At 40.1% G+C, this 26,617-nt stretch overlaps 1 protein-coding gene across 12 annotated transcripts in view; it reads right to left on the reverse strand.

The window, feature by feature from the left end:
• Window positions 1-26,617, reverse strand: part of ralgapa2 (Ral GTPase activating protein catalytic subunit alpha 2) — a 310,363-nt gene that overhangs the window by 115,195 nt on the left and 168,551 nt on the right. For all 12 annotated transcript variants that reach the window (XR_009825291.1, XR_009825292.1, XR_009825295.1 and 9 more), the window contains 4 exons: window positions 8,337-8,447; window positions 8,120-8,188; window positions 7,722-7,859; window positions 3,852-4,029 (listed from right to left, as the gene is read on the reverse strand). Coding sequence is in view for 7 of the 12 variants with exons in the window: in XM_062041843.1 (XP_061897827.1) it covers window positions 3,852-4,029; window positions 7,722-7,859; window positions 8,120-8,188; window positions 8,337-8,447 (496 nt within the window). In the remaining 5 variants the exon portion in view is untranslated. The remainder of the gene's footprint in view (window positions 1-3,851; window positions 4,030-7,721; window positions 7,860-8,119; window positions 8,189-8,336; window positions 8,448-26,617) is intronic.

Genomic DNA, 26,617 nt, shown 5'->3' on the forward strand with positions numbered 1-26,617 from the left:
TTAATGGAGGCTGGGACAAATGATAATTTAAGGCGGTTAGATTTGCATAGTGGGACCCGGAGTCTTCTCCCTGATGGCAGGGTTCTATATTCAGGGAAGAGTGGGTGTTGTGAGTTGGAAATAATTTTCTTAGCTTTTTTCCTAACTGCCTGCTCATAGATGCTCTGTATAGGCTCATATTCTTTCCTCCCTACGATTTTCATTGCCGTTTTATGCATGCCGGCCAGTTTGATTTTTAGCTTAACGGTTAGGTTGCCAAACCATGAGGTGATCCCGTATCTAATGATGCTCTCTACAATGGCACGGTAGAAAATCATCATGATGTGGGTGCTTACGCCGTACAATCTTAATCTTCGCAAAAAATATAGCCTCTGTTGCAGTCTATTGCACAGTTTGTCAATATGTGTCTTCCAGCAGAGAAGATTATCAATATGAATCCCTAAATATTTATATGAGGATACCTGGGTGATTTCCTGATTTTTGATGACCACTGGCTCATGGTCAGTCACTTTCCTCGGATCCAAAACCATTTCCTGTGTCTTGGTCACATTTAGAATAAGATGGTTGGTATCACACCACCTAATAAATAGGTCTATCTCGTCTTGGTACACAGAGGGGTCCGTATCCTTGTGTAAAAGGCTTAGGAGCACGGTATCGTCCGCAAATTTCACCATATAATTGTTAGGGTGCACAGTCCTACAATCATTGGTGTACAATGTAAACAGTGTTGGTGATACAACACAACCCTGTGGGACGCCTGTGTTGCAGTGTTTGGTGTCTGACAGTGTTCTGTTGACCTTCACTTGCTGTGTTCTGTTTGTTAAAAAAGAGTGGAACCATTTGATCAAGGTGGAGTTTACACCCATGTCTTTGAGCTTCTCCAAGAGTATGTGAATTTGCACTGTATTAAAAGCTGAGCTGAAATCAACAAATACAATTCTAGCATAAGCTTTTGTGTTCTCAAGGTGCTTGGAGATAAAGTGCAAGGTGCAAAGGATTGCATCATCAGTACTGCATTCCTGCTTGTACGCAAACTGGTACACATCTAACTTTGGCTTGACATCCTTCATGAGCAGTGACACAACTAATTTTTCAAAACATTTCATAACAATCGAAGTGAGAGCTACGGGACGAAAGTCGTTGTTTACTGTGACACCGGGCTTTTTAGGCACTGGAGTTATAATTGACTTCTTCCACAGAGCTGGAACAGTGTGAGTGTTAAGTGACTGTTGGAATATTGGACACCATGCTGTAGTCAGTTCCTCTGCACAGCTTTTGAGCAAAAAAGCTGGGAGGCCGTCAGGCCTTGCCCGTACGTACTCTACTAAAGAGACGGCGGATGCTGGTCGGGTGGACTTCCAGGCAGCAGGTGTCATCAGTGTCTGGCAGGGACTGCAAAACACTGTCACACTCCTGAGAGAAGTTTTGATGGTCGAATCTCAAATAAAAGTCATTTAGCTCATTTGATTTTTGCTGCTCATCCAGGGTGATGATTTGTTTCTTTGTAGGGTTCATATTAGTGACTAATTTCATTGTGTCCCAAAGTTTTTTTGTATTTGACATTTGGAGATTATGTTCCATTGTTTGCTTTGTTGTTTTCTTGCATTAGTGAGAAGTTGTTTAAGTTCTTTTTGGACAACTGACAGTCCTGCTCTGTCTTTACTTCTAAAGGCCTGTTTTTTCCTATTTATGCAGTCTTTTATTTCTTTTGTTACATAGGGTTTGTTATTGGGATAGACTACAATGTTTTTCTTGGGTACCACATTGCCAACACAAAACTCAATGTAGTCCGTTATAGTTACTGTAGCCTCATCTAATCCTAGTGCATGGAACAGGGACCAGTCTGTGCACATGAAACACCCCTTCAGTGTCTCAATAGCATCGTCTGACCACACATTAATTGTCTTATGCTCAGGTTTAATTGATTTAAAAACAGATTTATATGTGGGTATTAGATGTATGGTGTTGTGATCCGAGTTGGAAAGGGGGGGCTTTGGTTTTGCTGAGTATCCCCCCTTTATATTGCCATAGCATTTATCTAGAATCTTGTCATTTCTTGTGTCACATTTTACAAATTGTTCGAAGCCCGGCAAGGCAGTCTCCAGTTTACAATGGTTAAAGTCACCCAAAAAGAAAACAGGAGCTCCGGGTGTGCGCTGCAGCTGTTCATGTGCGCACTCTGCTATGCTCGCAGCAGCTCTGCCTGCATTGCCGCTGGGTGGGACATAAACAGCGGCTATGATGATGTTGCCAAACTCCCTAGGCAGGTAGTGAGGTCTCATTGATAAACACAGCAGTTCTACGTCAGGGCTGCATATGGTTTTTTTCACAGTGAGCTGTTTACACCACTTGTCACTCACGTACACGCCGACTCCGCCCCCTTTTCTCTTCCCGGAAGCGTCAGAGCGGTCAGCTCGTACGAGTGAGAATCCATCCAGGTCAAGCAGAGAATCCGGGACGCCTTGGTGAAGCCACGTCTCGGTGAACACAATGATGTTGGTTTCCCGGTATTCAAAGCAGCTCTTTAGGTTGACCCGAGGCTCATCCAGCTTTGGTGCCAGCGATCGCACCTTGCTGAGTATTATTGACGGCAGCGGTGGTCTGTTGATTCGCCGGCGGAGGCGTTCTCGGACGCCTCCCCGTCTGCCTCGCTTGCGTTGTGGCCGTGTGCCGGTGTGTGTCGCTCGGATAACTGCCGGTAGATGTTCCGGTGGTGTGGATTGGCGTGGTGTGGGTCGGAGGGACAGTAAGGCATCTCTGGAGTAGACGCGACATCCATGTTCCCACTACACACAGAAAGATCCCGAGGGCAGGATCGAACCCAGGACCTTCGTATTGTGAGGCAGACGCACAAACCCCTGTTCCACCGTGCTGAACATGCTTTGCTTTATTCATTATGGATGTGTTTCTTGCTACTTTATGTTGTATATTTTTTACATGAGATTTCCAGTTCAATTTATCATCAATCATTATACCTAGAAATTTGGTTTAATTTACTCTTTCAATTTCTATTCCGTCTATTTGTATTTGTGTTTGACTTTCTCTTCTACTGTTACCAAATAGCATTATTTTAGTTTTACTGAGATTAAAAAATAGTCTGTTTTTGTCAAACCATCTTTTTAATTTGTTCATTTCTTCTGTTATTATTTGTATTAGCTTCTGTGTGTTCTCTCCTGAACAAAACGCTGTTGTATGATCTGCAAATAATACTAACTTTAAATCTTTTGTAACTTTACAAATGGCATTTATATAGAGATTGAACAATTTTGGTCCTAGTATTGATCCCTGAGGTACACCACAGTGGAGTGTATTTTGAAGCTCTTTCATTCAAACTGCTCCACAACCATGGGCAGGACCAAGAAGCTGTCAAATTACCTCGGGAACAAGTTTGTAAACCTGCACAAGACTGAAATGCACTCAGCTTTTAGTCAGAGGTAATTTGTTTGTGTCCAGAGGCACAGAACCACATGTGTGAATGCAGCCGATGCAAACAACAGCCCAGGAGTTATGATGCTAATTTTTAGCCATAAAAAAAAACAGTCAAGCAACTAATAAATATATGATGAATGAAATAGGATTTATATTGAAAACCCGATTCAAAAAAAGATTAATTAGTTTTTCCAAATGCAGGTTTTGTAAAAGAGTCGTCATTTTATGTTACGCTCAATTTGGTACACTTCTGTATGTGTAACTTTATCCGAATCTTATTGACCCATGCACCTTCAAGCTCCGTGGAAATCAGTTTTGTATTTATTTTGTTTTACATGGTGTTGCGTTAGCCAGACCTAAGACTATTTTGGTTTGGTAGTAAAACAATGTCATAAGAGTTGCAAACTTCTCAAGCCCTTTACCCTCTGCTACGGTGAGCAAGCTGCCAAAGTCTGTGGTGGTCGGCCGGGAGGGCGGCGGCTCAAAGCTCTTAACTTGTCCCAACATGAGGTCGTAGTCCGTGGACAAGTCTGCCAGGCTGAGGAGGTAGTGGCTTTGCTGAGTGTGGAGCGTGGAGCCTGACACACAGCAGTGCAGCACCTGATGAACAAATGAAAGATGACAACACTTGATTATGTCCACATATTGCGTATCTCTCTATGTATTTGCTCGTTAGCCAGAAAAAGGTGCATTGATGGCAAAATTGTATCAGTCCTGTGCATAGACACTGCTTGATTAGATATTATAGTGTATGGTAAAGATAATGCACAGTGACGACAAGGGCTGTGAATCTTTGGGCACCACACGATTCGATTCGATTCTTGGGGGTAACAATTTGATTCGGAATCGATTTCAAAACAATTCTCGATAAAAAAATATTTACTTTTTTAATAACATTGGATGTCAGTTCTATGATTAACTACAGTCCTCCAAAAATAGATAAACCGCTCTGATCAATTTATTACTTAATGTAAAACAGGTTTTGTTTAATAATCAATCAATCAATCAAAGTTTACTTATATAGCCTTTAATCACAAATGTTTCAAAGGGCTGCACAAGCGACTCAGATCCCACATCAGGGCAAGAAAAACTCAACCCAATGGGAGCAACGAGAAACCTTCCCACGCTTCCCAAACATTTAATAAAGTGAAATACAAGTAGGGCAACAAGAGAAATATCCATCACTTATCTTTTCTAAAGTAGATATGTAAAGCATATATGAACATCTACATCAACAATATGATTTGCCAAAGTGGCTGGACAGGACAGATAAAACAACTCCCCAAAGAACAACAGAATTTTGGAATCGATTAAGAATCATTACAAATAAAAATCGTGATTAATCTGAAAATAGATTTTTTTTTTGACAACCCTTGTGACAACCTTGCAGGCCTGTTGACTTGATTCAGTGCCTTAAAGCAGTGGTCCCCAACCACAGGGCCACGGCCCGGTACCGGTCCGTGGATCGATTGGTATTGGGCCGCACAGGAAATACATTTAAAAAAAATATATATATATTTTTTATTAAATTAACATAAAAAACACAAGATACACTTACAATTAGTGCACCAACCCCAAAACCTCCCTCCCCTTTGGTGTAAATGTTTTGTACATTTTGCTCCACAGTCACATTTATAACCCGTTTATTGAGTCTGTCTGCAAGATATTCAATTGCGGAGGCAATCCCATATCGCAAATGAAACCACGCCCCACCCTCTCTATAACTATCATAATGTATCTTTTGAAAATGCGCGCTGTTTTGAATATATAATTTGAAGTCATCATCATTTTTTCTCCCAGACACGGTGAAAAATAAACTTCATAAAACATTGTATTCAACCAGGAACACCATTAGGTACACCTGCACACTTCCCGATCAATTCAAAGCAGCATAAAAAAAAACAGCTTTTAGCAGCACTTATGTCACTGCCAAAATTAAATGAAAATTTGATTTTATCCTACCTTTTTTGCATGAACCTTATGGTTTGACGGTTTGGTATTGTTTAACACGAGTATCCAACATTGTAACAACATTTATAAGTCAGAAAAGACGAAATTCATCATAGGTCCCCCTTCATCTCTAAAACAATACCAGTGAAGTCAGTAAAAGTCTCTATTCTCAAAAAGGAGATAATAAGCACAAATACCTTGCAAATTATGTTTCAAGATACATATATATCAAGATTTAACATAAATACTTTGTTCACATTTAAGATATTTTTTAATTCATCCATGTGTGGAATGTCACCAAAATTGACAACTTTATCATAAAAAACACTGCAATAATGTAAACAAAACCTCCTTAGCAGAAATATCTGACCTATTTACATTGTGGTTATCGAAGACGAGCAGGATAAAAGGAGCGAAATAGTGTTATTATTGCTTCTAATCAATCTCCCTTGTGTTGTGAGAATGTATCGATCTACATAACAGATGGCAGAGCATCGGTTGGGAGGGCCGGATAAGACTCACTGGGGCAGTCGATTACAGCCATTGGACAGGTTTATGCTGTTTGATTTAATAAAAACATTTTTTCCTCGTGCTTAACTGCACACCACCGCAGCATGCATCTTCCACACACACCTGTATTTTATATGATGCGAGTGAATGTAAGAGGAAAAATCATGTGCCTAATGTATGTAAATGAGGGGCCCGCTCGGTCACAGTAGAGCAACTTGGGTAAAGCCATGTAAAGGCTTATCCCTTTCAGTGCACACTTGGCGGAGAAACGCACAGAGAAGGCAGGCTGGCCCCACCATCTGAAACAGTATTGTGTGGGGCAATGCAGACAGTATGTGGATGAATCTCCCAAACAGACCTCTGAGTACATGGGGGAGGGATTGGCGGCTTGATGGTGAAAAGACCTGAACGAAACAGCTGCTACACCAAAGCCCCCAAAGAGCTTTCCTCTGAGGAGTGGTGGAGAGACAGAAGGGGGCAGGGGGGGGGGGGGGGCACACGGCTGTGCTTGACAACTAAGTGACTACACTTTGCATAGCAACAGTTTCTGGAGGGTACGGAGACAAATGAGCACACCACAGTTAAGCAGGGCACAAATATACCACACTACAATATGAGAAGGCATTGCATTGACTTTTATCCAGGAGAGAAACCCCTTTAACTCACTGTAACCATCAACATATATGCCCTGAACATAATTGTGCCCATGAAATGTTACTGTATGTGACATCCACACATTTGAAGTTCACCCTTACTACGGGGGTTCATTTAAATTGGTCCTTACAAGGGCAGATGCACAACTTACATGCCCACACGGAGGGGTAGTGCAGCTGGCTGCTGAGGCAGGATCAGGCAGCAGATGGAGAAGCTTGAGCAGAACTCCAGCAAGCCAAAAAGGTCTAGTGTAATGTTGCATTTGCAACTAATCTGCATTCTTTTATGCATCAAACACTCTCAGAGCCAGGATGAATAGGACAACAAACCTTTGTGCTTATATGTATTGTGCTGATATTTGATTGTTGGGCTTGAAAAAGCTTTTAAATTGGAAATTTTAATCAAAAGGAAGGTCAACACTGGAGGACAAATGGGCAGACAACTACCTTGACAGTGATGCATTCTGGTCAGTATTGGAATAAAATTAGGTTTTTCCTCCATCTAAAAAACTGTGTGAATAATTAGCGGTCACCCTCGGTCAATGGAAATATACATAGTTTCAGCTTGATATTGCATTAATGTTGTCATGCTTTGCTTGATGTATTATTTCCAATGAAACCCACAGGGGCCTTGTTTATTGTGCGCTGATTGACAACCAATCATGCCTAATTGTCTTTCATTTTATAGCAGCTGCAGTGCCTCGCATATTAAGACATATTCCATTCAAATCTGCAGGACAAGCGTTTATGGCCTGAGCTCATCAAGTGGACAATGGCTTCTGTTTGAATAATTGGACCATTTCTTATCAGGGTTGACATCCTTACAAAGATCTACCGTTGACTGCATCTGCCCAGACAGGAGGGAATGAATAATATGTCATTCATTTTAGCCGGCAGCCAGCACAGCATACTCAGGGTCGACCACAGGGGAAAAAAAAGAATAGAATGAAAGGGAAGTATAAAATAATTGTGTACAGATGATCCCCCTTTTAATATCATCAGTATGAGTGGAATAGAGAATATTTCTACAAAGTAAATACTAAATGAGCAATAGCCGCAAGGTCAGAGTAGTGCCTACAGTATGTGAGTTTTCAAAAATTGAAGCGTGAATAGATCTCAGAAAACAGTAATGGAAGTTAAATGTTGTCCAACTCCCTGGGTGCCAGTGATGCTACATACCCTGTATATGTAGTCCAGAATTGGGGCTTTGTGGGATGTGTTGTCCTCCAGCAAAGACATGGTAATAGGTTCAAACAGCAGACTCAAGGGAAGAGCCATGCACCAGTCCAATAGACATAACAGCAGGGACACCATCAACTGAGAAAGTTTAGACAATATTTTAGGCATACAGTGGACAGCAGTAGACATTAAAACAAAACAGAAGTGATATCCAACAAAAATGTTACACAGAAGCAAATGGATTATGGGATGGTCAAAGGAAACAAAAAGGATCAAGAAGAAAGCAGAAGAGAACAAATTACACAAGTGAAAAACATTCCTCCATAAATACACCATTCCAACATGATAAATCAAGGTCCTTTAGATCTCTGCCATTTCATGTCCTTTCCAACATGTACCTTTTTGTCCGCTTCCACTGTTGAGTGCTCTGCGCTTGGCAACAAAAAGGCTATTGTGGCCACAAATATCTGCCAGGGGACAGAACAGGAATAAAAAGGACTTGTAGCTCAAATAGCATGTTGAGGTAAAAATTTAAAAGATATATGTATTTTTTTTTTTTTTTACAAATGCTAGTATGCCTTTAACAGCATATAAAGTAGTGGATGTGTATCTTACCTCAATAATTTTCTTTGGAACAGTGGGATCCAAATTTTGGAGAGGCTCCCAGTGAGAGATAAGCAACCGAAACACATCACAGGCTACCTGAGCCACTGCTTTGTTTCCAAACTAGACAAAACATGAAAACAATGATAAACAATAAACATGATTGGTGTGCAGTAAGAAGTCTAGTTAGTAAATAATAGTTACAGCTGCAATACAGTACCTGTAGCTAAAAAATTTATTATAAACGGCATCCACCAAAAAATCGACATCATTTGGTAATCTAATATTGTCTTCCAGGTATCTTATTTTGAAAGAATCCCCCCTTCCACACATCTGTTAAATTATCACACTTAATTGAGCCTGCCCAATCATTGTGCACCGTTACGGTGCGCTAACAAAAAGAGTTGCAGGGAAACATACACAGGGATCCCACTGATTCTGCATTAAAAGGGTCTGTTTGTCATGTACGTACAATCAGGTTTTTGTTACGATGGGATAGAACTTCAATGATAGCCAACGCTAGTAGCTAAACCAAATTCTTATCATCATTAGCTGACAACAAAGCTAATGCGCGTGTGTCATATGGGGCATAGTTTACATGCTCAAAGATGTAAAAGGGCGGATATAATTCTTATAAAACTTTGGAAAGTTAGCGCCCTCCAGGCAGCCGCGTTAAGGTGCAAACAGCTCTTTAAAGGTGAGTTTATTTTTGTTTGATAATATTGTAGTAATAGCTGGGTAACATATGACCCCATATCCGTTTTTCTTCTTTGCGGCTTAATTCACATGTCGTCAAGCAGCTTAAGCTAGCATTAAAACAAGAGTGAGTGTAGAGTTTGAGCTGAAAATTTTATAATGCTGTTGTTCTTGGATGTTCCAGTTGTTCAAATAATGAGAAAGGAAAGAGCTTCCATAGAATCCTGAAAGAAGTGGTTCATAAAGGTAAAAAAGTCAGGGAAAAAAACAAGGTGTGTAGAAGGAAATGGCGGTTATAAATATCCGGTTCATCATCTTGTGGAATACAATCAGACCATGCTTGTGTCTGCAGCGATCACCTTGTAAAATGTTTGTTTGACAATTTGATTTGTTTGAGAAACGATCTGTGATGCAATCGAGTTTATTGTCTACTATATTAGTAGTGTTTGAGAGCAGAATTAAACATAAGAAAAGGACAAGCGATCACATTAGTTTGTGTTCTTTTGTGGTGGCTATGCCTAAATTTAACTACAAAGACCTGGTTGTGCCAATAAAATAATGTCATACTAAAATCCTAGTAATAAATATTGTGATTGTTGGTCCAATGGTATTTTCATTGTCCATTTGCATAACAGAAACTTAAAGCTTAGTTGTTGTTGTTGTTGTGCAGAAAAGCCAAGTGTTTTATTTATAGCCTCTTTGGTGATATTTGTTAGCATCAAGAAATGATCCTTAATAGTATTAACAAACTGGATGAATACATCTCTCGTAGGCTCAACAGCATACTGAATCTCGATATCGCTAATAAACATTGCTTAACAACAGGGACAATTATAGCTAAATAATGAGACAAAATATGAACTTCACACCATAAAAACAACTGCAGACATGAATTGTAGATGACAGACTAATATTTGTAGCAGGAAATCAACTGCAAACAAACTCAATCCTTTTTCTCAATAGTGTCACGATCACAGCAGCACGGCAGTCTTTGTGTCATTCAAATACGTTCCATAGCGATGCACAAATAAGTCTAACTTTGTCTTTCAACGATTGATTTTCTTCTCTAAATACTGTAAGTGTAAAATGCAGTGAGGTTGTATAGCGAGCAGTAACGTCTTGGTGATAATAAATTGTTTAAATCAATAAACAAATATTTTTCTTCAAAGTTTATAAATCCACTCCATCCAATTTTAAATATTTTTTCCATGATCGCTTATATATTTGCATCCAAACATTTCAAAATACGCCCAAATCTGCACTGGTTCAGGCAAATAAACAGTAGCCTAATGAGACTCTCGCCTGAAACCCGGAAATGCCCAGATGTGTCTCTAGGTCACGTGATTGCAACCTAGCTATAAGAGTGATAGGCATAAACTGTAATAGTTTCCCCCTTTAATTTATGTTATAGATTTAGACGTTTTATTTAAAGTGGAACTGCACTTTTTGGGGGGAATTTTGCCTATTATTTACTATCCTTATGTGTGACAAGCACACATGTTTTTCTTTGTTTTGGCATTCTAACTTATAAATAAACACCAACAAAAGTAAACTAACAATGGAGGTAATGGGATTTGCTCTATTCCACCTAAAAGTTTATATACATGCTGTAAGTATATATGTAATGTAGTAACAGGCACATTCATAATAATATGTAATATTTATGAATTTTGGTCATTTTAAGCCTACGGCTGAGCCATAATTTCACGGAAACATCACATTTTCTATTTCCTTCAACAACAACTACTACTTCTAATTATGGCCGACTTTGTGAGAGCCAAGGACGACTACTTTGGGACAAATGATGATTCAAAACTTTATATATTCAAGTATGAATATAGATAAAATGAGCTACACATTTTAGAAGCTGAGTGATAGGCAGATCTAGCAAGTAGCACTATTGCTTAGTGTTAAACAAGGAATACAAACTACGAACATAATGAAAGAATCACTTACTATATAATATCAGCTCTATTAATCGATTAATTCCCGTTTATTAAATACCGTAATTTCCGGACTATAAGCCGCTACTTTTTCCCCTCGTTCTGGTCCCTGCGGCTTATACAACGGTGCGGCTTATATGCGGCCTGTTCTTCTCCGACACCGACGAAGAGGATTTCGGTGGTTTTAGTACGCAGGAGGAAGACGATGACACAATGATTAAAGACTGACTTTTCATATACCGGTAGGCTGGTTATTTTGATAACTTACATGCGAGCACTTTGTATTACTTTGCACCGTTGTATTATTTGTACTCTGCACGAATGCTGTTCACCATGTCAAAGATGTGAAAGTTTGATTGAATGATTGAAAGATTTATAGTTAATAAATGGGACGCTTTGCGTTCCCAAACAGTCATCTCTGTCCCGACAATCCCCTCCGTGGTAGCAGGAACCCCTATATACTACGGTAATTACACATCAAAACCCTGCGGCTTATAGTCGGGTGCGGCTTATATATGGAGCAATCTGTATTTTCCCCTAAATTTAGCTGGTGCGGCTTATAGTCAGGTGCGGCTTATAGTCCGGAAATTACGGTAATTAATCGTAACCTTCACTCATTAATTAATCGTAATCCTCACTCATGTAAAAAAAAAAGGGTCCAAACAAGTGTCTCTTTTTGTGTCTTTCTCCCCATTTCCGGATCTAAGTTGAATGTCAAAGTTGACCAACTTCTTGGTTTATGGCCACAACCTTCTACTATACCAGTGAGAGGCATGATTTATAACCAAGCACAAACTTTTACCAACTCAGCTCAGTATGTCAATAGCTGCATAAGCTAGTTACCTCTCGGTGATCACGGCGCTGCTAAAAGTAGTTCCTCTGCTTTAGCGTTTGTAATAACAATATCGCAAATACTTGGTTAATATTCAGGTCACGGCATGTAAATGGAGTATTGATAGCAGTTTTTGGAGGTTTTTTTTACATGGCTTTTTGAGCGCCAAAGATTACTTCTATTAGGTGCATTGTTAGCCACCTCGTACTTGCTGTATTTTACGAATCAGAATGCATGAAAAAGAAAAACATATGTGTTCTGGTCATACATGGAAATTGTAAGTGATAGGAAAGAAGAAAAACAAAATAAAATAAAAAAGTGCAGTTCACTATTAAGTTTACTGTTTTAGAAATAATCATGGAAGCAAAATACCTGCTACAGCGTCTGTCACGTCACAGGTGGTAAAGCTTTGTGAAATTGGTTGTGATATCTATATTCGTTTTAAAGTTTGCAGTTGAAATTTTGATCAATAAATATTGCAGCTGAGATAGGCTCCAGCACCCCCCGCAATCCCAAAAAAGAGACAAGCGGTATAAAATGGAGGGATGGAATATTACATTTTTCAACAGGAGGCTTATTTAATTTGGTTTGCCGAGGACTTGTAGTTACTCAGGAATTCATATCAAAAGTGAAGTTCCCTGCTTTGGGATAAACCTGTATCTGGCCCACAATGTGTTTACTCCATTGTTAGCTGCACACAAAAACAAAAAAAACTTGAAATCTAAGTTTATAGACATTCTACAGCAGGGGTCTTGCAATTAAAATTGACCACGCCATACACATGGGGATAGGCTGACTGGCAACACTAAATATGCCCTAGTGGGTGAATGTGAGTGTGAATGTTGTCTGTTTATCTGTGTTGGCCCTGCGATAAGGTGGCGACTTGTCCAGGGTGTACCCCGCCTCCCATAAGAGTGCAGCTGGGATAGGCTTCAGCACCCCTGCAACCCCGAAAGGGACAAGCTGTAGAAAATGGATGGATGGATAATGCTACTTGATAAAAAAAAAATAAAAAAAAATCACAGAGCAAAGGTCAAAACCCAATATTGTCCTAAAGTACATCAGACTGTATAAATATTTTTTTAAAGGGCACCTACGATGTTGAAAACAAAAATAGTGATCAAATACAATGTATATTAAAGGGGACCTATGATGCTTTATACTACATTTAAAACACTTCCTTTTGGTCTATATATTTATTAGATGTGCTCTGGTGTAAATTATGCATACATTTTCCTCCAGAGTCACATTTATAACCCGTTTTTTGAGTCTGTCTGCAAGATGTTTGTGGAGGCGTTCTCAGGTTGTAAATTTAACTACGCCCCACCCTCTCCAAAGGTATCAGAATCTAACATTTCAAAATGTACACTGTTAAATACATATCTTGACGACAAACATCATTGCTATTTTATCCAGGCACAGGCAAAAATAAACTTCACAAACAATATAAAGATTCGCCTGCCAACGTATTATGTACACCGGCCCACTCTTTGATCTATATTTCTTTCCATCCATTTTCCTAATGCTTGTTGTTGATGTGATGTAACAGGTCATCGGAAAACCCATATGTTAAGGTCTGTGTACGTTGCGGCCATTTGTCTTTCGTTTGGAATATAAAAATAGTTTGAAAATCAAAAAACGGAAAACGAATCACTAACCATTATCTGTTATTCGATTTTATTGATGTTTTAAAAATTCAAAAATGGGAATTAAAACGAGTGGAATACTAATTTCTCTATTCCCTGTTCAAGGTTTGGAAATATGCGTAGACCTCAAGGTCACGAGGGGCCTGGAGACTATCCCAGCACCCAGGCAGAAGGCTGGGTACACCCTGGACAAGTTGCCACCTCATACCAGGACCAACACAGAGAGACATACAAGCATTCACTCTCATATTCACACATTATGGACAATTTAGTGTTGCCAATCCCCAGGTGTAGGTCTGTACATTGAGCCGCCTAAAAAAGCCAGCATTTATATCACTGCGCCTACAATCTACCACTGCGATCAATGTCTACAACAGTCTTTGAGCATTATTATACTTTATTATTATATTATATTCTCCATTGACTTTAATTGGTCATGGGTCTGCAGAGGGCAGTCATTTGGATATGATACCAATCAATGTCGACCTTTAGGTGAGGTAAGCGAAGTCTGAACAGAGCAATTGTCATCAGTGCCCCCAATTAACTGGCAAGCGCTAATGAGCTTTGACCTTAGATGACCTTGATGTTTTTGATTTGAAGTGTTGGCCTAAATTGTTATATGAATTTGTGTTCTAAATACATAAATTCAAATTCTATCACATTGAAGAAAAAAATGTTTAGACACAAGCTATGTTTATATTCCCCATATTAAAAATGGTCTCTTCTATTTTCACACGTGTATGTGAAGTCCCAGTTTACATGCACTATTTCTAATTTGATCGAGTGCCTCTTAAACGCTAAACGGCGCTTATGCTCCATTCAGCACAGGCCGCATCCATTCGTTTTTTGTTTGGAATAGAAAAATATTTTTTTCATAAAAATCCACTTTTCACGATTTTTGGTTTGATAATCCATCCATTTTCCACCGCTTGTCCCTCTCGGAGTCGCGGGGGGTGCTGGAGCCTATCTCATAAAAAAAAAAAAAAAACTAAAAACGGATCATTATCCATTATCTGTTATCCGATTTTATTGATGTTTTTTAAAAATCGAAAATGGGAATTAAAGCAACGAGTGAAAAATACATTTCTCTAGTCCCCGTTTAAATTGTATGGATTGAACATATGCGTGGATTGAATTGCACATGCGCTGTGTCTCTTTTCAGATCCCTGTTTGTGATTGACCCGGAACAACAGAAGAAGAATACTTTTTCTCTCGCTGTTAAAGAGTTCCCTTCTGTCTTTTAATGTCCAGAGGCATGGAATGACACATTTTATTGGTTCTCTATCGAGAAGAAAAACGTCGCTCTTCTTCTGTTGTTGTTGTTGTTCCGGGACACTCACAGACGAGAAGCAGAAAAGAGACACTGCGCTTGCAGTCATATGTCCAAACTAGGGCTGGGCGATATGGCCTTTTATTAATATCTCGATATTTTTAGGCCATGTCACGATACACGATATATATCTCGATATTTTGCCTTAGCCTTGAATGAACACTTGATGCATATAATCACACCAGTATGATGATTCTATGTGTCTACATTAAAACATTCTTCTTCATACTGCATTAATATATGCCCATTTTAAACGTTCATGCAGAGAGGGAAATCACAACTATGTCAATTGTATTTATTAAACAGTTATTAAGCAGTGGCACAGACAATCATGTCATTTCCAAAACAGAAAGTGCAAGATTGTCAGAGACATTTTAAAACAAGTTATAAGTGCACTTTTGTGAATGATGTCACCAAGATGACAAATCAAAATAACACTATATTAAAGTGTACTTTTTTGTACAGAACGCCACTACAATAGTTAAAAACAAATAAAATGCACTTTTGTGCATTATGTCACACAAGATATTTCAATAACTGTCAAATAAAAATGAGCTGCAAAATAGGTTTCTGTGGACGTTATCTTCTTCTGTTGTTGACTTTTTTTTTTTCATACAGTGTTGATCTGGAAATAGTTGCTTCGGCATTTTGTTGGTGTGGCACCGGCCGGAGATGTTGACATGCAGAGTTTCAAGCACTCCTCATTCTCTAGCGGGTGACTTTTCAAATGATGCTACATTAGCAGTGCTCCTACTTTTTGTAGCAACGCTTTTGCTGCATAAATGTTGAACATATTCCCGCTTAAAGCCAAACCACCGCCAGATGATGGATAACGTGCTGTTTTTCTTGGTAATTAATTCTTCCTCCATTTGTTACCAGACTCGCACCTTCTCTCTCTCGTATTACCACCCGCACCTCACCCTTAGCATCACAGCTAACGTTACCATGTACCGCTACTTGTCTGCTCCGCGGGAGTGTGTGATGTTGCACATGTGATATGTGTAAGAAGGTGCGCTTGGTTTATGTCTCTGTGAGAAGGAGAGACAAAAAAAGAGTGGGAAACGCATGCAGTGTAATGCCCGCAGCTAAAAGCAACTGCGTGAGAATGTATACTCGAATATCACGATATAGTAATTTTCTATATCGCACAGCGACAAACCCGCGATATATCGGGTATATCGATATATCGCCCAGCCATAGTCCAAACCTTGAAAAGGGAATAGAGAAATGACTATTCCACTGGTTTTAATTCCCATTTTTTATTTTTTTAAAAACATCAATAAAATTGGATAACAGATAATGGATAATGATCCGTTTTCTGTTTTTTGATTTTCAAACCAAAAATCAGAAACTATATTTCTATTCCAAACGAAAGATGAATGACCGCAACGCATGCGGACCTTAATGTATGGCTTTTCCGATGACCTATTACATCACCTTGGCAGGTAGTGGCAAATCTGTAACAACGAAATCTGACATGAACAAATTAACATGTCCTGCATGCATTATTTTAATATTGGCACACATTAGATCTAATATGGCTCTTGTGAGTATGGTGATATTCCATAGCAGACTGCAACAACAAATGGTCATCAGGTGTGCCAGCTACAGTAATTTCCGGGCTAAAGAGCGCACTGTTTTTTTTAGCTGCACCCACTTAATTTTTGGACAAATTTTATTGTGTACATACGTATATTGGGCGCACATGTTTTTAGCCGCAGTTGTACACATTTAAACATTAAAGATTTACACAGGCGCTTACGTACATTCACACATTTAACAGTAATGAGCATTTCATCGCGACTTCTCCAAGATGTGGGGTGAGTGCACAGTGCATTTGATTTATTGTGAACTATTTTATTGGTCCAACGTGACCGTACGGCAATTCCATTGGTCTGATGTGACAAGGTTAATTAATCATAAATTAGGACCAACATTGTATACAGTGCAGGGTTAAGAGTCTGGGGAAAAAAGTACTGTGCTTTCTGGGTTACGTCCTGCTGTAGAAACTGAAACGTGCCGAACGCCGCCCGGCTCCGATGATCGACTTATACATGCATGCAAGAAGGAACTGGCTTCTATCGCAAAAAATGATCCTTAAAAAGTTGAACACAATCTTTTTAAAGTTTTTGCTTACATGCATTCTAAAAAGCTGCCTTTCACAGAATTTATTGCAATACAGAGTTACCTCGCCACTTTGCTGGTAACAGATTGCGGCCTCAGCGCATCGCAGATTTCTCAGTGAGTTTTGTGTACCTGTCGAAGTTTCATGTTAAAATGATGTCAGTCTTAGAGTGTATGAAAGGTTTATAAGTGTGTGTGTGAAACTTGTGCGCAGGGCTTACAAAGACGTTAAATGCATATGCATTGAATGTAACCCTTGCAATAATTGAGGGAACACTGTAAAACATTTTTTAGTGCATGTAAACATACTGACTGACTTGAACCTTGTTTTTCCCATTTCAGTAGATAATTAGCATATATTCATTTCCACCTCTACTTCCATGCCTCATTTTCTCTAGAATCATCAGAGACAAGAATTGCACTGTTGACAATTTCTGCCAAAATGTGGATTTCTTCTGTGATTTGAAATCCTTTGTAGAGAAATAGAATTTCGTATTTATTCCAGCTGACTGCCTCTCAATGTGTAACATTGGTAGACAATGTGTTGAGTGCAGAAATGGCCAAACACAAAAAGAGGCCTTGAGAGTTCAGCACCTGCTTTTAGAAAAGAGACCGTCAGAGCCACTCTTAAACCCCCTCTCCCCATCCTTCTACAACACACTCTTACCCAGGCTATACCCTCTATTTTGGGGGTGGCTGAGTCTGTGTCAAGTTGTACAGGGGAGTGATTACTGCTCCAATGGAGATGGAAAAGGGTGGGGGGGGGAAGGCGCTGGGAGATGTAGCTGCTTAAAATTGGCACACATCTACTGAGAGCGAGAGGAGCTTGGAAATTACGCCACCACCAAAGTCCTTTTCCATAAGGAAGAAAAAAACAGCTTACAGGTTCTCTGCATCTCTTCAGTCAGAGGAAAGAGAAGACTTCCAAAATACTCACCCCAGTCACTTTAGTGGAGTAGTCGCGTCCTAATTTATTTTAATAAACCTTGTTAAATGGTAGTACAGTTAAGATCATTTCTGCAAAAGCTAATCATTGTTGGGCTCAGGGTATGCATGTACTCTATTCATTTACAGACACTGTAGCCATCTGTGATGTATTTTATCAAGGAAATAAATTACATTCTTGTCATAGTTGGAATGGTCACCAATATTGTAAATCATATTGAGGCATATTTGTAAAATAGTTTAACCAGACTATCAAACATTAGGTGAGACCACTTACATTAGGGGTCCTCAATTGAATTTGTCCAAGGCCCAACATTTTTGCCAGTGTGAGGATTGCGGTGGGAAGATAAAGAGGACCTACGATGATTTTAATTCATGTTTAAAACACTTCCTTTGGGTCTAGAAATATGTATTAGATACTGTATGCTTGGTGTAAATTGTACGTACATTTAGCACCACTAGGGATGATGTTCGAAAACCGGTTCTCCCGATGCTTCAATAAGAAAAGAACCGATTCCATGGATTCGAATCCCTTTTTGAGAACCGGTTCCCGTTATCGAAGCCACTGTCAGTTACGGGTGCTATTTCTGTATTTAACGCATAAACAAGGCGCAGCGTATTTTTGGGCGCAGGCATGGTTAAACATACGCTAGCTTAAAACACACGCTAGCTTAAAACATACGCTAGCATGCATGGACACTGTTTTAAAAAGGCAGCAGGAGCAAAGCTTAGTTCGGTTGCACTTCATTGAAGTATTTATCAATGTACTCACATTATTTTTTGATCAATCCTCATTCACAAATCCATCAAACTCCTCATCTTCTGTGTCCGAAATGAACAGCTGGGCAAGTTCTCCATCAAACAAGCCAGATTCCCTCTCCTTATTTTCAAAGTCAGTCTCGTTGCTGTGGGGCTTCCCGGAAAAGATGCAGGCTTTTGCGAAAGCTCGAACAACAGTACAAGCAGACACGTTAGCTCAAGCATCCACGATCCATTCACAAATTGTGGCGTAACTCGCCCGACGCTGCCTCCCAGTTTTCATGAAGCTGTGTTTGTCTGTCATTCATCGCTCCCAGGACACTCACAACTTCACTTTGAACGTCCTGTTTACACCCATGTTCAGCGGTTGGAGTTCCTTCGTCATGCCTTAATGATGACTCCAGATGGAAACTTTTCATTCGGCAGCGTCTTCCCCTTGAAAATCACCATATGTGTCAGTTTCTGTCCATTAGCATAGCAAGCTAGCACAACAGTAAAAGCCGACTTCCCTTGCCTCGTTGTGCGTATCGATTCGCTACCGTGCTGGTCCCCTTCTTCTCCACAGTGTGCGTCACCAGGATGTTGATATTGAGCGGCACCTCGTCCATGTTGATGATGTGTTTGTCTGCAATTGTTTATTTACAATGCACATAGCAGCACTATATGCTCACTGGGGGCGTGCCTTTAGCGTCCTCTCTCACCTGAAACCTTCACCCTATAATGGCTGCATGCTGTCCTCAGTCACGTCCGCCTTTCCTCCATATAAACAGCGTGCCGGACCAGTCACATAACATCTACGGCTTTTGGAACTCAGTGCACACACAAGGTGCACACACAACAACCTATCTGGATTCGATAAGGAATCGGTTCGACAAGAGGATTCGATAATGGCATCAACATCGGCATCGACATCGATAATTTCTTAACGAACATCATCCCTAAGCACCACAGTCACATTTATAACCTGTTTTTTTTTGTCTGTCTGCAAGATGTTCGATTTTGGATGGATTCCCAGATTGCAAATTAAACTCTGCCCCAGACCCTCTCCAAAAGTATCATATCGTATGTCCTGAAGTCGTCACTGCAAATTTTTTCCCAGAAAAAATGTGTTTTAACAGCATTTATGTCACAGCATGTTGCACGCTGGTGTTATTATATATAAAGTATATATATATAAATACCGGTCCCCCACCCTCCTGCCGTCGTCACATCGTGTCATTGCTGGTTAAGAGCAGACGAGCATGTTCGGCAGGGCACAATCACAGAGTACCTACAAACAGACAATGTGTGTAGACAGAAAAGTGAGAACGGACGCATTTTGGCTAAAAAACTAACGATAAAGGTGCAGCTTTATCATTGAAATGCCCACAGGAAGAGGAGCTTTAAGACATGGCTAGCTAGCTAGCGGCTAAAGTCCATCCGCAGTCTGCAGTGTTTTAGCTACTTCTAAATCACTAATCCTCGCCTCCATGGCGACAAACAAAGTACGTTTCTTACAAGTATCATCCCTACAGGGCGAGGAATAGCTAAACGTGCTTCACTACACAACGTAGCTCACCGTTGTCAAAATGTAAACAAATGCCATTGGTGGATCTACACCTAACATCCACTGTAATGATACCAAGTACAGGAGCGTATTTAGTTGATACTACTATGACTACATTGATATTTTTTGGCATCACAACTTCTTTCGTTTAAAAAAAATTCATTGTAGCTTAGCTCCAGCGCCCCCCGCGACCCCGAAGGGAATAAGCGGTAGAAAATGGATGGATGGATGGATGGCATTTTATGTTTAAATCTTGGACACATGAGGACTTTGAATATGACCAATGTATGATCCTGTAAGGACTTGGTATCGGGTTAATACCCAAATTTGTGGTATCATCCACAACAGTGGCGTGCGGTGAGGTTTATGTCTGGTGAGGCACGACTGCATCATCACAGTCAGATTTACAAACATATGAACCTGCAGTGCAGGTGTACCTAATGTTGTGTCCCTGCGGTCGTTCGCGGCTCCTGCAGCGCGAGTATTGTTGTTTTTGCACTTTTTGGCTTCTTGTTAAGTGACTTTTTTTGAGTGGATTCGGTCTTGCACGTGGAGGGTTTGGGTGTGGGCTTTGGTTGGTGTGGCTGCGGCGCTCCCGTCGGGCGGTGCATTCTGCGGCGGAGGTGCTTGGCACCAGGAGGCGGGGTTATGAGACGAGCTTCACACAGTGCGTCTTCGCAGCAGAGTTTTATGAATGCTCAGCACTAAAAATACGTTACACACATACAGTTGTTGACAAAATAGACTGTATATTATACACCTCAGCTAACTAAACTATGGAAATGTATAATATAATTCATATAGCAATACGGTCTCACTGCACAGCAGGCCAGCAGTTAGCCGAGTCATTGCGCACAATCCATGTTGAGGCACAACGCAGTGAAGTGCCTCAACTGGCTGCTGATCACCGCACCGTCTCTTCTCAGTATTTGAACGGCAAATGTGAAAATAAAATTAAAATAATCTAAAACTGGTGAAGTTAAATGGAAAATAACTTTAGTATAATCACTGGATACATATAACAATTTAATTATTATTTTTTTCTTTTTACTTTTTTTTTTCTTTCCATGATGGCAGGTGAGGCCGTGCCTCCCCTGCCTCTAGTGACGGCACACCACTGATCCACAACTAATGTAAAGCATCCAAACAACAGAAGAATAAGTGATTATTACATTTTAACAGAAGTGTAGATAGAACATGTTAAAAGAGAAAGTAAGCAGATATTAACAGTGAATGAACAAGTAGATTAATAATTCATTTTGTACCACTTGTCCTTAATAATTTTGACAAAATGATAGAAAGATAAATGACACAATATGTTACTGCATGTGTCAGCAGACTAAATTAGGAGCCTTTGTTTGCTTACTTACTAATAAAAGACAAGTTGTCTATTATGTTCACTATTTTATTTAAGGACAAACCTGCAATAAGAAACATATGTTTAATGTACCGTAAGATTTTTTGTTAAAATAAAGCTAATAATGCAATTTTTTGTGGTCCCCTTTAAGTATCGAAATGCATTTTGGTACCGGTACCAACATATTGGTATCAGGACAACACTAATATATATACACATACAGTATATTGTATATATACACATACATCCAATCCAATCCAATCCACTTTATTTATATAGCACATTTAAACAACAAAAATGTTTCCAAAGTGCTGCAGAACAATATTAAAAAGAATATTCAAATATTATCCTTAGCTCCACCAATGACTGAATAAAAACCAATATACAAATACATATATATATATATATATATATATATATATATATATATATATATATATATATATATATATATATATATATATATATATATATATATATATATATATATGTATGTATGAGCGCGCACACACGCACGCACACCCACACCCACACCCACACACGTATACATATATAGAGTACATCACTCACTCTATAAATGGTGTGTGACGTGATCACTACCTGTGCAATGCGCGCTGCCTTCAGGTGCCGTCACATACACTTTGATTAATCATCATTCATTTATGGTAATGCAATAATTTTTTTAATTAATCACATGCGTTAACCAGTTAACATTGACAGCCCTAATATACATATAAATAAATATATACACACGTTTGTATATTTTAGGGGTGTAACGGTACGTTTGTATTGAACCGTTTCGGTACGGGGGTTCCGGTTCGGTTCGGAGGTGTACCGAACGAGTTTCCACACATCTTAACAAGCTGCTCTGCTCTCTGCCTCTGTCTCCGACACAGCACCCAGCATTATCCCACCCACACAACCATCTGATTGGTTACAACAATAGCGGTAACAGCCAATCAGCAGTGCGTATTCAGAGCAGTAACAGCCAATCAGCAGTGCGTATTCAGAGCGCATATAGTCAGTGCTTCTGCGGTGGGGTTAGCAGATAGGTGTTTAGCAGGTGAGCATCAGGCAGAGGACTCTCCCCAAATTAAAATAAACACCTCCCAGTCAACTACTAGTAACATCACTATGAGCCCGTTGACGTTCTAGAAACAAACTGCAGTTTAGCTCGCTCGCGGCCCTGGCTTGAGGTGAAGGCTAATTAGCTTTTAGCGTAACGTTAGCTCATTTTGCCGTGTGTGTGTGTTAGCTCATTGTGCGGTGTGTGTGTGTGTGTGTGTGTTAGCTCATTATGCGGTGTGTGTGTGTGCGTGTGTGATAAAAATCAACTACAGGCTTCCCAAATGCTGTAATAAATTAAGCATGATGAGTTGACTTGAAACTGTTTAATGTTGCACTTTTTATATGTAGAAGAAAGTTTTGTCATTTTATTTAATCTGAGCAACAACTTGAGGCAGTTTAATGTTGATTAACGTGGGCAGAATTATCATATTGTTCCCAATGTTAAAAGGATAAAGCCATTGCTTACAAATTTGGTAAACAAATAACCAAAAAATTTATATTTTGTTGTTTTCTTACAGTACCGAAAATGAACCGAACCGTGACCTCTAAACCGAGGTACGTACCGAACCGAAATTTTTGTGTACCATTACACCCCTAATATATATACATACATATATAATTTATACATACATGTAAATAATATATATACACATACATATATACACATACCTATGTACATATATACACATATATAAATATACATATATGCATATATATACACATGTATACGTATACATATACACATGTATAAATACATACACATATACATACATACAAACATATATATACATACACATATACGTACATACAAACATATATTGTATATACATACACATATACAAAGATATATACACATATACATACGTATGTATACATACATAAATATGTATACATACATATACATCTGTAAACATATATATGTATACATACAGTATATACATAAATATATACACATATACATACATATACAAACCCCGTTTCCATATGAGTTGGGAAATTGTGTTAGATGTAAATGTAAACGTAATACAATGATTTGCAAATCCTTTTCAACCCATATTCCATTGAATGCACTACAAAGACAAGATACTTGATGTTCAAACTACTAAACTTTTTTTTTTTTTTGGAAACAATAATTAACTTAGAATTTCATGGCTGCAACACGTGCCAAAGTAGTTGGGAAAGGGCATGTTCACGACTGTGTTACAAGGTCTTTCCTTTTAACAACACTCAGTAAATGTTTGGAAACTGAGGAGACACATTTTTTAAGCTTCTCAGGTGGAATTCTTTCCCATTCTTGCTTGATGTACAGCTTAAGTTGTTCAACAGTCCGGGGTCTCCGTTGTGGTATTTTAGGCTTCATAATGCGCCACACATTTTCAATGGGAGACAGTTCTGGACTACAGGCAGGCCAGTCTAGTACCCGCACTCTTTTACTATGAAGCCACGTTGATGTAACACGCGGCTTGCCATTGTCTTGCCGAAATAAGAAGGGGCGTCCATGGTAACGTTGCTTGGATGGCAACATATGTTGCTCCAAAACCTGTATGTACCCTTCAGCATTAATGGCGCCTTCACAGATGTGTAAGTTACCCATGTCTTGGGCACTAATACACCCCCATACCATCACAGATGCTGGCTTTTCAACTTTGCGCCTATAACAATCCGGATGGTTCTTTTCCTCTTTCGTCCGGAGGACACGACGTCCACAGTTTCCAAAAACAATTTGAAATGTGGACTCCTCAGACCACAGAACACTTTTCCACTTTGTATCAGTCCATCTTAGATGAGCGCAGGCCCAACGAAGCCGACGGCGTTTCCGGGCGTTTCGATAAACGATTTTCGCCTTGCATAGGAGAGTTTTAACTTGCACTTACAGATGTAGCGACCAACTGTAGTTACTGACAGTGGGTTTCTGAAGTGTTCCTGAGCCCATGTGGGGATATCTTTACACACTGATGTCACTTTTTGATGCAGTACAGCCTGAGGGTTCGAAGGTCACGGGCTTAGCTGCTTACGTGCAGTGATTTCTCCAGATTCCCTGAACCCTTTGATCAGGGGTGCTCACACTTTTTCTGCAGGCGAGCTACTTTTCAATTGATCAAGTCGCGGGTATCTACCTCATTCATATATATAATTTATATTTACTTATTTATGAAATATATGTTTTTGTTAACAAGTTAAAGGTGTTTAATGATAATGCAAGCATGTTTAACACATATAGTTAGTATTGTTAATAAATTAAAGGTGTTTATTGATAGTACAAGAATATTTGATACATATAGTTAATATTGTTAACAAGTTAAAGGTGTTTAAAGCTAATACAAGCATGTTTAACACATATAGTTAATATTGTTAACAAGTTAAAGGTGTTTAAAAATAATACAAGCATGTTTAATACATATAGTTAATATTGTTAATAAATTAAAGGTGTTTAATGATAATACAAGAATGTTTAATACATATAGTTAATATTGTTAACAAGTTAAAGGTGTTTAAAGATAATGCAAGCATGTTTAACACATATAGTGTCATGTCTGTTCATGTTTTTGTTTTTTTGGACACTTTCTTAGTTCCTGGTTTCACTTTCTTGTTTGGTTTGGTTTCCATGGTCACCCATTAGTTTTCACCTGTCATGTCACGCACCTGTTTTACGTTTTGAGTCACGCACCTGTTTGTTCCAATCATGTCACTGTTATTTAAGTCTACCTTTGTTCATCACTCGTTCTGCCTGCATTGTGTTTGTCACGCGTTTATGTCAAGTAAGTGTTTGATTATGCCATGTCATCCATGCCAAGTAATTAAGCTTCATGTGTTTTAGGCACGCTTGCCTTTTTGCTTTATTGTTTGTGTGTGTGATAGTTTTAGTGATTTATGTTGAATAAATCCAAGCTTACCTTCACGCTATCGTCCGGAGCCGTTTTTTGCATGGGAAGAACAACCCCGCAGCCAGCTGCGACCCCCCCGCGTGACATTATGCAGGCAGCAGACGTTCTTCCGCAGACGGGCCATGACGAGGTGATGGAGACGCGCTGGCGAAGATGGAGGCCAGCCAGAAAGGCTTCTTTTCGCCAGCATAGCGCGTCGTTCCCCCAGGATCCTCCTACGGACAACAAGATTCCCCAACCAGCCCTGTCTTCCTCGCCGCCGCAGGAGACCCGTGCTGATGACGTCATCCCGCCCACTGGTGATGACGTCAGAGACCAAGACTTTTTTTTAGATTCCATTTACGCCCTCTGTCAGCCGCCCACTAAGGACTTTGTTTCAAAGAGTAATTCTTTTGAGAAATGTTTTTCAAAATTTTGATTTGTTCAGACCCAGTCTAAAGTGGGGGTGGTAAATAGACATTTTGGACAATTTAATGGGGAGGATTCTGCCCCCCTCCTGACCACTCTCCACCCACCCCTAAAGAAGATGCCAGACCGCAGGGAGCGCGTCTGGTATCCGCTCCTTGAGGGGGGGGCTGGGACCAGGAGCTGTGTTGGTGGGGTGGCTCAGCTGCACCCAACCAGGCAGCAACCTCCATCCCGGCCGCCACCACCAGTCCGTCACCATGCCAAGCCACAGCCCCCAGCTAGGCCACCTGCACCACGTCAAGTTCCACGCGGCCAAGCTCCGGTACCAGCTCCACGCGGCCAAGCTGCAGTACCGGCTCCACGCTGACAAGCTCCGGTACCGGCTCCACGCTGCCAAGCTCCGGTTCAGGCTCCACGCTGCCAAGCTCCGGTTCCGGCTCCAAGCTGCCAAGCTCCGGTTCCGGCTCCACGCTGCCAAGCTCCGGTTACGGCTCCACGCTGCCAAGCTCCGGTTCCGGCTCCACGCTGTCAAGCTCCGGTTCCGGCTCCACGCTGCCAAGCTCCGGTTCCGGCTCCACGCTGCCAAGCTCCGGTTCCAGCTCACGCTGCCAAGCTCCGGTTCCAGCTCCACGCTGCCAAGCTCCGGTACTAGACCCACGCCAAGACCAAGACCCACGCCAAGACCAAGACCAAGACCAAGACCAAGACTGCCAAGACCAAGACCAAGACTGCCAAGACTGCCAAGACCAAGACC

This window comes from Entelurus aequoreus, linkage group LG03 (assembly GCF_033978785.1).
Source record: "Entelurus aequoreus isolate RoL-2023_Sb linkage group LG03, RoL_Eaeq_v1.1, whole genome shotgun sequence".
Taxonomy (NCBI): domain Eukaryota; kingdom Metazoa; phylum Chordata; class Actinopteri; order Syngnathiformes; family Syngnathidae; genus Entelurus; species Entelurus aequoreus.